At 37.0% G+C, this 14,319-nt stretch overlaps 1 protein-coding gene across 1 annotated transcript in view; it reads left to right on the plus strand.

Annotated features, from left to right (window-relative positions):
• Positions 1-14,319, plus strand: part of TMPRSS15 (transmembrane serine protease 15) — a 121,976-nt gene that overhangs the window by 92,041 nt on the left and 15,616 nt on the right. The window contains exons 20-22 of the mRNA XM_045501593.1: positions 4,973-5,068; positions 9,566-9,615; positions 9,811-9,985. Coding sequence (XP_045357549.1) covers positions 4,973-5,068; positions 9,566-9,615; positions 9,811-9,985 — 321 coding nt within the window. The remainder of the gene's footprint in view (positions 1-4,972; positions 5,069-9,565; positions 9,616-9,810; positions 9,986-14,319) is intronic.

A 14,319-nucleotide genomic window follows, 5' to 3' on the forward strand; every position in this document is an offset into this window, starting at 1 on the left:
TTTTTCCTAGTGGCATTTTTTTTCCTTCTGCATACCACAAAATGTTAGGAGTCGAGGTCAGAAAATCTAAAAATAATTCAGGTTACCTGTTTGCTAAGAGCTACCATAGTTCTAGGGAAGTGCCTACATGTGTTACTATAAACGTGATAAGAAATAAGCAATTGTAGTTGAAGTGTGTCCAGTTCAGCCACTCTATTTACCTAACCGCCTGTATGTCCTGACTTTTCTAGTAGGATGCTTTGCCATCCTTTGCCTCAAACTCCTTTCATTCGCCCTTCCCCTGCCTATTAAAGTGCTCTCCTCACCTTCTGTCCTGCCAAATCAATCCCCTTCTTTCCCTCCAATCTGAAAAAAAGAAGGTCCATCCTTCTCTAAAACCCTTTTCAAACTAATCCCACCTGGCTCCATTCATTACTTAAACCTTTTGGGGTGTGAAATGAGCTACAGTGCCTGGCTGCAGTATTTGCAACATTTGTTATTATTCTTTCTAGCTTAGTGTGTCCAAAAGCTTCAAACATCCCTACCTAAGCTTCTGCTTCAGGGAGGAATTCTTATCACAGCAAATACAGTCTGAGGAGCAAGACAAAAGAGGGGAAACCCAAGCAGGCCTGAGAAGAGACACAGAAGATTTAATACTGTACGAGACGCCCCAGGATATCCTTCCTTTTCTCCCTAGAATTCATCTCCGAGTATATTTTTATACTCCATATATGACCTTAAAAATAATGATGGTGGGTTGCATTTGTATGCTTCTTTTCTCACATAGAATAAGGTTTTCCTGAAGCCAGGGGAGCCCTTTCAGGATGCATAACCTATAAAAATGGTAATAAAGGTTTAGAAATAGGTAGTCAGGAGGCATTAGCATGTCAACAAGGTAATGCTATATGGGCATGTTTCTATGTGATACCAAATTTGTACAGATTTCAGACAGCTGTGCAAATGTGTGGGTAGAGTTATCTAAATCTGCAGAGCTAAAATTTTCAGGATTTAAAAAATGCAAACCCCAGTCATAATCTTGCCAGAGTTCCTCTCTAAAAATTAAAAGCTAGTTTTGTTGCAAGAAAAGGAAACCGAGGCAGGGAGAGACTCAGTGACATGCTTTAACTGCAGAACTTAATATAATTTATTCTCTCTCAACAATTCAATTTTTCGCTGTTACGAGATTTTGCTTTTCGAAAATAAATGTGATAATAAAAGGCTGCTAGCCTGTTATTTTGCCAAGAACATTATTAATATATTTTTATTATCTCCATCATTTCTTAAAATAATAAATAGTTTGTTGTAAACCTTCTCTGCGGTTTATCTTCTGTGTACTGTGAATACAAGCTGGAATAAATTGTGTTCAGTCCAGAAAAGGTTGAGTTGAATTTGGCAGGATTTGAAGCACAAGTAGTCACTCTCAAATTAAATTCCAAATTCTAACATCCAGCAATGACACCTGGAAAGTTGTATGAACGGATAGCCTCTATATAGCACTTCAGGCTGCTGACATCAGTATGAGCGACAAAAAATTAATAATGTTAATACTTTATAATTTTTTTTCCAAAAGAGCATTTTAATTATTTTATATTATAGCTTGTAATATATTCTATATACTATATAGACTACATTTACTATATATAGCATTTATATACTATATATCTATATATATTATGTATAGCATTTAATATATTCTATTCTATATTCTGTATTCCAAACAATATGTCTGTAGTATTAATTGCAGTCTGTTTCCTCATGTAACTTTGAGAGTGAAAATATAGAGAAGACGATCTCAGAATATAAACTGTGTGTCTGTTTTTTTTATTTTCAATATGCACGCATAATCTTTATTTTTTCCTCTGCCAGATAGTGAAAACATCACTGTGGGACTGCATTTGAGACTCCAAGAGTAGAAGAATTGGCATTCACTAGATATTCTTGAAAGCTTTGCCTCTAGTCTTTTTTTCTCCTAGAATAGGCTTAAAAATTTACCTGCCAATCCCATCACAGTTTAATGCCAGTTGTAAATGTGTAATAAATAGACACCAGATTTAAAAAAACTGATTTATAAATAACACCTCAATACTTTTTCACTTTAATTATGTCCGAATTTTTAAAAAAGGAAAAAAAGAAAAAGAAAAAGAATTATGTCCAAATTTTGTTTTGAAGTTCCAGAGATACTAATGCATCTTCTCGGGGTCTGTATTAAAAGAGCTAGTCGGGGCACCTGGCTAGCTCAGTCGTTAAGATTACATGCAACTCTTGCTCTCAGGGTCGTGAGTGGTTTGTACAGCTTACTTAATTAAAAAGAGAGAGAGTTAAGGGATGGAAGAAAAACAGGTAGAAAAAATGGAAAAGTGTTAAACCCACGTCTCTGAGATGTATTTTTAATGAATTACCCTTGAGGATGTTCCCCCACATAGTTATGAATATGGTCAAATGGCAAAACTAAAACAATTTAGTATTGAGTTTGATGTCCTTTATTGAAGGGAAAACGATCCACTGATTGCGGGAGTGCAGTGTCTCACAAGCAGTAGAGCAGACTTCCTGAGTGATCTGGGGGAGAGAGAGTTTTACGGACTGTTAGAAGAGGCAACGGGGCATGACTGGCTAGGAGATCAGGATTTCCTCTTAACCCTAGCAGGTCTTATTTTAGGGTAAAGCAAGCCGGCAGAAGCTGAGTTGGAAGATTGTGATTGGTGTATATTAGGGTTTCTTGACAATGAGGCCATTCCTCAGTGTGGGCTGACAGGTTGAGATTTGTGAAGTGGACTGGGCCACTGCAGTGGGCTCCATTTTGTGGGTCCTGAAATACGAATTAATTTCATCAGTGCCTTAAAATGAATTGCCTATCAAATAACGAGAAATCATTTCAGAAGCTAAAAAGCAGACCCCCTGAACAAGTAAAAATAGATATTATATTTGGCTTTGACAGGGGGTCCCTGACTTCCAAGTGTCAAAATCACCTGAAAGGTATGTTAACACATAGATGCTGGACCCTACTTCCAGAGTTTCTGTGTCGGTAGGTCTGGAGTGGAGCTAGGCAATTTGCATTTCTAATATATTCTCTGCTGCTTGCCTGGAGAACATACTTTGGAAATCCTTGGTCATGGAGAGTCAGGAACATATAAAACTACCTAGAAGAATGTCCAACACATGTAGGAATTCAGCAGAATAAGGACACTGGCAATATGACCAAAAACAATAAAAGAAGAGATAAGTCTAAAAGAGAGAACAGAGAGTAACTAAGACCCACCCTTGCAGCAAAGATGAGCACAATCAACCAATACTAAGGATGTTTCTGAAGCCTCAAGCAAAGTCAACTCAATGAGAGCCTCTTCAAATTGGATAGGTATTCCTTGATAGTCTGAAAAGCCAAGACTGGTGTGATGAATTCTACCAAAAAGCTGCAACAATGGTAGATTCAAAGTCCTCTAAGATCTGTTTTGATGCACACTCTGTCTTCTCTAAATATGGGAGTCCTTAAATATAATGTTTTTGCATTATTGTCCTTCCTGAGCAGAGCATTTCTGACCTCTACACCCCTGCCTGTTGTGAAGTCCTTATGCCTATTCGGTTTTTCTGAACTATAACAAATACATTTTACACAAATACTTAAATAAGATGATGCTTCTGCTTCTCTAGAGGGAATATCTTAATCTTTAACAATAACAGTAACAGCACTTATTCTCCCTTTGGCAAATTCATTTCGGGTATTATTAAATGAATAGTCATTGATTTGTGTGCTAGAGTTACTTTTATCTGTTTATAAAGTTAAAGTGCAACATGCTGAATTCTGGGACATTAAATACAGGCTCCATTGTTCCGGTTCTCTGTTCAGTGGATGAAAGGTACGAAACAAACACTTTCAGTTTTTTTTAAGATGCTGTCCCATCTGAAAGAGATAGGAAACACTCTCAACCTCTTTTCTTCTTATTGATCACAACAGTCATGGGTGTTCCCTTGGAAATTCCCTACACACAGACAGAAAAGGGCCAGTGTTGGGGACTGTCTAGGCAAGACATTGGACCTTCTTTTGAAGATGCAGTTGGTGGAAACTTCATGTTATTCCAAAAGATAAGAACTGCATCCTCTCCTTGCCAACTGGCAGAAGTTAGCAGGAATCAGGATGTTTCCAATCAAAAAGCGTATTTTTTATGAGGATTAAAATCTGGAATAAATAAAAGTCAGGAAAAAAAGATTAGGAAGTAAGAAGCTAAATGTTTCCAGCTAAGCCTACGGAAGAGGGTCAGGATGATTGAGAGAAATCTTCAGTTAAGTTTCACAGTGGAGAGCGTGGATATAACATGTTTTCAGGGATAAGAAAGACTAGAAATTTAATGTCTTTGTTACATGCAGAATGTCTCTTTCTCCATCTCATGCTGGCCCATGAGTTTAGAGTTAGAGGACCAGGCTACAGACTCCCTTTTTAGAGCCATCACGTAGCTTCTGGCTTTAAATTAGGGCTTGTTAGACTTTAAATTGAATGAGATACCGAGAACAAAGCAACATTTGGAAAAGTAAACACTGAAGACATTCTTTTTCTAGGTTGTTCTCAGGCAACATGCATTTTTAAAAAGATGGATTACCCTCAACAGGAAAAAAGTTTAATAAATTATGGTGCAGCAATTCTATGAGGTTGTTATTAAAATTGATCATTATGGAATTTATTGAACATAGAAGAGTCAAATGAAAAAATCAGATACTCAGGTGATACATGCACTGAATTTTAACTTTGTTAAATAATATATGAGCATGAAAACAAGAACTAGAGGGATTACACAAAAACTTAAATTACGTTTTATGTTATTATGGATGATTCTGATTTGTACCATCTTTTAGACAGCAAAACTTTTGAAGGGTTATATTAAAGTGTTCATCTTTTTTTGTATGGAATCCCATCATTTCTTTCAATGTCCACAGCAATAAATAACTATAAATTAAGGTTTTGGTTCTTTGTGTTTTTGTTTTGTCTCTATGTGTTTTTCCCTAGGAGTGGAAACTCATCGATGCCAATCTTCTCTACTGGAAGTGGACCATTTGTAAAATTAAACACAGCCCCCAATGGCAGCTTAATACTAACACCAAGGTGGGTCCCAAAATCTGTTCTTGGACTAATTTGTACATGGACTGGAAAGAAGATAGATTTTAAAACTAATCAGATTTTAATGCCACCACATACTAGCCATATAATCTTAAAAGTTATTTAATTTTTGTATTATTCAGGTAATCTCAAATACTACCTAACTGATCCTACTTGATAACATCATCTAACCCTCATGTATATGGTAAGGCAGTCAAATGAGATATTGCATATAAAATTGTGCAGCACATAGAGATTCAATAAGTTTACTTCTATACCCTTTCTATCCTTACCTTCAAATTCAGTAACAAGTAAATCCCAAAGAAAAAAATTCTGAGAGTTGGGATAAATTGGTCCAATGTTAGTCAGACTAAAAAGGGTGACACAAATTAGTTATCAAGAAAAGAGAAGAGAGGGGCGAAAGTCATGGTATTTAGCAAATAGAACATGAATATTGAGGGAAGGAGTCTTGACTTCTAGTTGTGCCTGCATATTCTCTTATGCTCTTTAAAATTAGGTTATTTTGGGGCTCCTGGATGGCTCAGTAGCTTAAGCATCCGACTTCGGCTCAGGTCATGATCTCACAGTCTGTGGGTTTGAGCCCCCTGTCAGGCTCTATGCTGTCAGCTTGGAGCCTGAATCCCACTTGGATTCTGTCTGTCTGTCTGTCTGTCTCTCTCTCTCTCTCTGCCCCTTCCCTGCTCATTCTCTCTCTCTCTCTCTTTCTCTGTCTCTCTCTCTTTCTCTCTCAAAAATAAATAAACATTAAAAAAAGTTTTAAGTTAGGTTCATTTTTATAATTTTTACTACTGTTTAAAAAGCAACCTCCTTCCTGTATTCAAACGTCTATTTTATCTTAAATTATGTCATTTCTCCTGTTTAGGCATTCATGATATTTTTTTTGGTTGAGATTGGCTTTTGAATTTTAAAGTTCCATTAAAGACCAGCTGCAGGTAGGAAGAGAGTAACTTCAAGAAGAAGCCATAACTACAGACAAAGATTTAAGATGTCATTGCTGGTACATTAGCTTGCAGTTTTTTTTTTGTATAACATACTTAATGGTAAAAAATGAAATTATGTAATTATTCAGCTATTCATGAAACGTTATATCTGTGAGCTCAACCAGTAAAACAAATTGATAAAGGAGTATTTTCAGTACCAAGGACTTTGCAATTGAATGTTTTATATGAATGTTTGCTGGGCCTTGACTGATATTATTAGTCTCATAAGGGGTGAAGCAAAGCATTTTCAAATGAGAAAGCAGATTTCTAGATTTCCTTCTATAAGCATGTTTAAATTTACATTAGCATTGTAGATCAAAAGCAATTTGTACACCGAAAATTTCTTTTGTTTATATCTTATAGACTTTAAGGATAAGAAAAAGAACAAAGGAAAAAATATATATATATATATTTTTTTTAGAATACCAAGCAGCCTTGGTCTTTTTTTTTTTTTCAACGTTTATTCATTTTTGGGACAGAGAGAGAAGAGCATGAACGGGGGAGGGGCAGAGAGAGAGGGAGACACAGAATCTCGGAAACAGGCTCCAGGCTCTGAGCCATCAGCCCAGAGCCTGATGCGGGGCTCGAACTCACGGACCGCGAGATCGTGACCTGGCTGAAGTCGGACGCTTAACCGACTGCACCACCCAGGCGCCCCAGGAAAAAATATTTTTAAAAATTCATCTCAATTATGTGCATGTTTCAGAGCAGAAGTCTGTTATTCCATGCTTATCAACAAAATGACGGTATCATTGATGTCCCTATTGTGTGTATGCTTATGTTATTGTATGCGTGCTATGTTATTTTACATATGCTATGTTATTGTACGTATGCTTATGTTATCATATATATGCTTAGTATTACTCTACTCTAAGGCCTAGGAAACTAAAGCATGACCTGGACGTGCTCACAAATCCATAGGCAACCCCACATTCCTCGATTTTCCACTCTACCTTGCAATCTTCTAAATTGCCAAAGTCAACAGCTCACTTTAAATAACAATTCTGGAAGGGGCGCTTGGGTGCCTCAGTTTGTTGAGCCTCTGACTTTGGCTCAGGTCATGATTTTGGGTTTGTGGGTTCAAGTCCCAGGTTGGGCTCTGTGCTGACAGAGCAGAGCCAGCTTTAGATCCTCTGTCTTCCTCTCTCTGCCCCTTCCCTGTTCTCTCTCTTTCTCTTTCTCTCTCTCTCCCTCTCTCTCTCTCAAATAATAAAAAAAAGAAAAAAAAACTAAAAAGAAAAAAAATAAATAAATAGCAGTTCTAGAAAGGAGAAAGAAAGAGAAAGCATAGCCAATCGACGAGAAAAAAGACGATGTTGATGGGCATATATGGGAGAGAAACATTTATTTTGTCAATACATTAGATATAAACCCATCCATTTATATCACAATAGCCCCTCAACTAATGGGGCTGAGAGAAAGACATAGGATCCTGCCCTCGTCTTTCTTCCTGTCCAGAGGGCTGACCTAGCTCTGATTCCAGGACCAAAGGCCGGGACAATAATTCTGTTTCCCTCCAGTCTCTCTAAATATACCTGGGCAAAGTGTGGAGTCACTGCTCATTCTGACCAGAGACTAAGGCATTTATTCCTCTACACTGAGAAACTGCATGTGTGTGTTTATGCATGAAAAGTTTGGCTGAAATGCATGGAGAATGAGGGGCAAAGTTCAGGTCCATTTTCTGGTTAATTTAATAGTTACTTTTTATTTTAAAAGTTTATTTAAGCTTTTCTATGCTTGCTAAAAAGAATTTCATCAGTTTTGTCCATACCACAGAGTATTAGGCATCTTTAATATCTAAGAATGCTGAACCATTTTGAATATGGATTTTCACTGATGAGTACTATAGATATAGAAAGAGTTTGGATGAACTTGAAAGTATGTTGGAAAGCATTCTAGAAACTGCTTTTCTCCCAAAGATGAGTATATAATAGAAGGGGAGTTCATTATGACTATATATTGATATACCCATATTTAGATGGATATACATGCATGTGATGTGGTTGTGGATTTGGTGGGGAGGGGGTGGTTCGGAGCCCACGACCAAGAAAAAATTCTTAAGACCTTCTTTGGGGCAAAACAGTAATTTTATAAAAGGATGGGGACAGGACCCATGAGCAGGAAGAGCTTCCCCAGGATTGTGAAGGGTGACTGATTATATACTTGGGAGCTGGGGGAAGTAAAGGCAATGAGGAGTTTCCAAAAGGACTTTTATATGGAGGCCTAGCTGTTGTCAGTCTCTAGCAAAGCATTAACATTAAGATATTAGGGAGTTCCTGGAGAAATGTTGTCCTCCCCTGCCTCAAGCATTTGTCAATAGGCTGCAGGTTATAAGGAAATTTATTTTATCTACCATTTCCTTCTGCCTTGGTTTCCCACATCACATCCACATTGCTTATTAATAAAATATAAGTATATTTTCTTTTATTTCAATTGAAGTTACCTTCTATTCTAAGTGATATGTCAATTGGACAGTATGAATGCACGTGCTTTCAAATAAGCCTTATCACGTATGTTCCAGAAACACTGAATTGCTTTGATTGTACTTGTGATCGCATACAAATCTTGGGTCTTGCTTTGTGTTTTTGTTTTGTTTTTACATGAAATTTCAAACACCTAACTAATATGCACAACATATGTAGCTAAATATATAAATAGAAATTATTAAAGTTATATATGTGTGTATGTGCTTGTTTCAATGTGACCACTATCTGCCCTGGCAGAATCAGGAAACAGTGTGGGAAAGTACTTTAATGCCTTGTATTATACTGATCTCTAGTGGTCAATAGGTATAACACATTTTTTAACTCTTTTCCTTTGTTTAAATTTTTGTTTAACATAGAATTCTTGGCTTTGAAAAAAGTTGGTATCCAAGTATTTAAACAGATAGTGAGTTTTTAAAGTATTTATGCCTATACTTCGTCTTATATTTTGCTGTTTATATGTTTATCTCGCTTGAAAGCAGGGCCTGTGATTCATCAATCAGTGAATTTTCTGAATGAGATACACAGCCTCACACACAATGCGAGGCATTTATAGTTGCCTGATTAGCAATACTGAGACATGTTCTGTATTATAGAATGATGATATCCAAGGTTGGTTCAAGCAAACTAACAATAACTATCATTTATTGAATGTTCATTGTGTGTATGGCACAATAACTCCAGTTTATTTAACTTCTCACAAAACTCCAACAAAGTAACTACTATTGCTCCCATTTTATGGATGACAAAACTGAATCGCAGGGACACTAAACAACTTATCCAAAATCACAAAATGTAAGTAGTAGAGAGTTAAGGGCTCGAACTCCGTTCTATTTGACTTTAAACTGAGGATTTTCCTGCTGTGCATGTCAGCGTCCCCACATTTCATATAACCTACTTACATCTGAAGGTTAATTCTACTAAAAAAATAAGATAATAAGATTAAAATAGATACACTATACTTTGTTTTAAAATGTTAGGTGCACACTTTCTGAAATATAATTGTTCTTCTATTACAGTAAACAGTGTTTACAGGATTCACTGATTCTGTTACAATGTAACCAAAAACGTAAGTAAATATTTTGTCATGTTTTCTTCCTTCATGCCTTCCATTTAAAATTCCGAATGGAGTTGGTCTATCACTATTTTGTAGTGATCCACTAAATTTTCGTAAGCAAAGGAAATCCACCAAAATAAAATAGATTTATTTTAATTCACTTATTTTATGTCTTCATTTATTTTATTTCTTCATTTATTTTAATAGCATGTGGGAAAAAACTAGTGACTCCACGAGTCAGCCCAAAGATTGTTGGAGGAAATAATGCCAAAGAAGGAGCCTGGCCCTGGGTCGTCGCCCTTTATTACAACGGCCAACTGCTCTGTGGTGCATCTCTCGTCAGCGACGACTGGCTGGTGTCGGCCGCCCACTGTGTGTATGGGTGAGTGTGACATCACAGTGGCTTCTCCCAGATGAGATGACCACAGCAGACACTCTGCATGCCATTTCCTGCAGCCTCACAAAATCATCCCCTCAGGGAAATGTTCCTGCCATTCTGACATTATATAGTACCATTTTTCCCATTAAAATCATATATAAACATAGAGAACGCTAAATTAAAAATCAATTCTTCATTAGATACTTGCATCAAGCATTATGTTTCCTACATACATGAAAATTGAAATTCATACCTACACAAGGTAAGCACTTTTAAAGGCATGAAATTCGTATTTAATGCATAAATTGTGCTGGTTATCGTTCAATCAGGCCAATAGCGCCAGAAATTGTCAGTATCAAAAAAAAAAAAAAAAGCACGTTCAAATAGCCCTTAAGTGACTAATAAACTGTGTTCTAGAAATTCATGGGTAAGGACTTTGTTGTGACTTAGAATAAAAATATTTCCTTCTCAAGTCACATCTAGTTTGATGCTACCCATAACTGAATCTTAGAAACAATATCAACCGTATCTAACTCTTTTTTTGTTATGTAGTATGACAAAATACATGTTGAATTCTAGGATCTGCCTTCTCCTTCTAGAAGCAGCCATTTCCAAAGCAGTGCCACAGGGAAAAAACAGAGAGAGTGGAGGGACGGGGAGAAAAGGAGGAGAAAAGAACTATTCTTGGGCCCAAGAACGTGTTAATTCTCTGCTTCTGCCTGAAAGAAGGCACCTTCTTAGGCAGTCTTATTCTGACACTTCTGAATTAGGCCCAAGTAAAAGGTAGCTTCCTCATAGAAGATTCATAAGCCCTGATCCTAAGGTAATTTACTGACCTTAATTGAGTAAAAGGAACCTCCAGAGAATGGCCTGAGTTGTGAGGATTAGAATAAGCCTCTGTGGTCAGTGTCCAGAATCTCTGAGAAATGAAGTATGTGTGCTCAGGAATGTAAGATATAGCTATAATCAGATCAAAAGACTAACTCCCTACCAACCCAGATAGTGAAAGTTCTTTGATGGATGGAGACAAATTGTCAGATGCAGGTTATGATAGTTGTTTGGGAGACGGGGGCGGGGAGCAGAGTATTAAAGGATTGATCCCATTGGACCAGTGTGAGGGCAAACTTGAACTCAGAACCCGAGGAATCTGAAATAAGGACCCATAGCCAGAGCTGGACTAATCACCTGGGCTCCAAAAGGACTACCCAAGTTACTGCCCATCTACATCCAAGCTCTCTATTCTATGCATCACACCCTGTATCTAGATGAGTAAACTACAGCCTGTCCCATAGCTAAACTGCACCTTCGTTACTCTGCTGCTTCTTGATAATAATATTTTAATCTGTTTTCAGCCACACCACAAAAAAATGTCCATAGCAGTCAATATTTTCCCATCCCCTGCTAAACATGAATTTAACTTTTACCTGTACATAACCTATACCTTCAGATGCCACAGGTGGGTTACCTATATCCCAATTTACAAGCGAAAGGTATCTTTACCTACAGATTCATTGTTTTCTATTGCACAAAGATGGGTCTTATTAAGTTAGCAACCTCCCATATTAACCTTGGATTTGGTAAATTAGTCCGTTTGATGTTCTTGCAGAACATATGCTTTCTAAACGTCAACCAGGCTTACAGTAATATTAGTGGCATCTTTCATTTATCTACCTTACACATGTACTTGTTGTAGGTCAATGATACCAATATCATAGCTTTTTAAACCACAAATATTCAAACGAAATAGAAAAGCAGTTTGGTCTACTATAAACGCATGTTTAGTTATATAGGACATAAAATGTCTTTTCACACAGCTTCAATCGGAACCCAAGCAAACAAGTGTAAACTGTAACAGAATTGTGATGAATTCAAACTCATCCTCACCAACCTTGCATTTTGCTCTCCTTACCCATTCAGTTGTATTATTTCTTCTTTCCCAAAAAATGTAAACCTGGTCCAGGCGTTTTAATCTGCAGGTGGTTAAATGGTTTAATTGGACAGCTCTTCTCTGTCTACCACAGTCCACACTCCTATTCCCATCTATCAGCCACAGTGTTCCTGGATGTCATTAAGCTTCCTTATGCCTGTTCTTTTTCTCTGTCACCGACTTGTCTTCTTTTCCAACCTTAAAACAGAGATTTGGAGAGTATGGACCAACTTTACTGTGCCTTAAAAGGAAGGTTGACTTTAAACCAGAGGATAGAATTTTGATCCTACTTACGCTACTGACTTCATGTGACTTGGTATCTCCGTTTAGGTATCCTCACCCACAGGGGGTTCCTAAGGATGCCCACCCCCTAGAGTGATTATCAGGACAAAAGTAAGATGATGCAATACTTTTGCGTACTGTGAATTACATAAATGTGCAATAAAAATTTTATTGTCCTGCTGTTCCTGTGCAGAAAAGGTCCAGAGTCTGATTCTTGCCCAGGAGACATTCAGCATATTTATTTTCTAAACTTTTTATAGTGCTATAATTTCAAACACAAACAAAAATTGCAAATACTAGCACAGAGAACTCTTATGTGCCTTCACTGAGATTCATCAATTGCTTACATTTTATGCAATGAAAACTTTCTTATCTTTCTCTCCAATCTGGAGAAATATTCTTTCATTCTCTCCAATCTGGATAAATATTTATTTTCTGAATCTCTTTATAGTGTATTAGACACTGTGCCCCTTTACTCTGTATGTTTACTAAGAACAAGGATATTTTCCTACATAATCACAGAAAGTCATGGACATTTAACATTAATGCAATACCACTATCTAATCTATAATATGTGTTCATTTTTGTCTACTGTCCTAAATATGCCCTTTATAACCTTCTTAGTTTGTTTGTCTGTTTGCCACCCAAGAACCAATCCAGGATAATGCACTGCATTTAGTTACTATAACACTTTCATCTTTTTCAATCTGGAATAGACTTTCTGCCAGGCTTGCTATCTTTATGTCTTTCTTGTCTTTGATATTTTTTATTACGGCAAGTTATTTTATAGAAAGTCCTCATATTTGGTGAAACCCTGTAAGCTTGCCCCCGCGTTGGCCTTGATGTATGTCCATTCTTTGAGAATTTCTTTACTTTCTGCAAAATAAGATGTTCCAGGTTCATTTTGTGCTTCTTCCCCCCTAGTCCTCAAATCAAACTTTCTAAGAAACCCCAGTTCTGTTTAGGTAATTTTAGTTTCTTCTACATTTTACAAATCAAGGTCTTGTGTGCTCCTTGCTACTGCTGGTGTGTCGAGCTCCTAGACCCTCTCAGTAGATACAGCCATATACCTATAAATATGAACTCAAAGTGGCAGCTCCAATGAAAATAGATTGCCACAAGATCCATTCTAGCTCATCTCCAATAATGAGAAACCTGTTCCTACCATCCACAAAATATTTATGGATTTGTTCAAGCTTAGAACACAAGTAGTTTGAGAATTGCTAACCCTGCCGCTGTTAAGCAAACTCACCACCTAGAGTTTAATATTTGTTTTTTCCCACTGACAGAGAGCAACTGCATAATCTTAAGTGCACAATCTGATGAGTTTTGAAAAGGCATATGCCTGTGTAACCCACGCTCCTATCAAGACATGAAACTTTCCATCACATGCAGAATTCTCTTATTCCCCCTTCCCAATCACCATCCCTGCTTCCAGAAGCAACCACTACTCAGCCTCTTGGGTGGACAGGTATATATAGATTTATACTCTGGATCACAGCTATTAAATTGACATACATCAATAATGAAATTATCCATAGAGAGGCCTCTTGCCAATCTCCCATTCTTTAATTTAGCTCTTTAGAGATGACCAAATACATTTATTTCATTCCTTATTGAAATAAATCATTATTCAATATTACTATGATACCATATGATACTTAAAGTACTAAAACTGACCAGTATTATCCCATTTAATCTAGCTCCTCTTTTCTTTTAAAATTACCCCTGATATTCTTGAAAACATTCTTTTTTCAAGTTTTTATTTATATTCCAGTTATTTAACAAACAGTGTAATATTGGTTTCAGGAGTATAATTCAGTGATTCATCACTTACATACAACACCCAGTGCTCATCACAACAAGTGCCCTCCTTAATGCCCATCACCCATTTAGCCCATACCCCATCCACCTACCCTCCATCCACCCTCAGGTTGTTCTCTATGGTTGAGTCTGTTTTCTGCTTTGCCTCTCTTTGTCCCCCACTATGCTCATCTGTTTTGTTTCTTAAATTCCACATATGGGTGAAATCACATGGTATTTGTCTTTCTCTGACTGACTTACTTCACTTAGCATTATGCCATCTAGATCACATTTCATTCTTTTTGGTGGCTAAGAAATATTCCAT

This window comes from Leopardus geoffroyi, chromosome C2 (genome assembly GCF_018350155.1).
Source record: "Leopardus geoffroyi isolate Oge1 chromosome C2, O.geoffroyi_Oge1_pat1.0, whole genome shotgun sequence".
In the NCBI taxonomy this organism is placed as follows: domain Eukaryota; kingdom Metazoa; phylum Chordata; class Mammalia; order Carnivora; family Felidae; genus Leopardus; species Leopardus geoffroyi.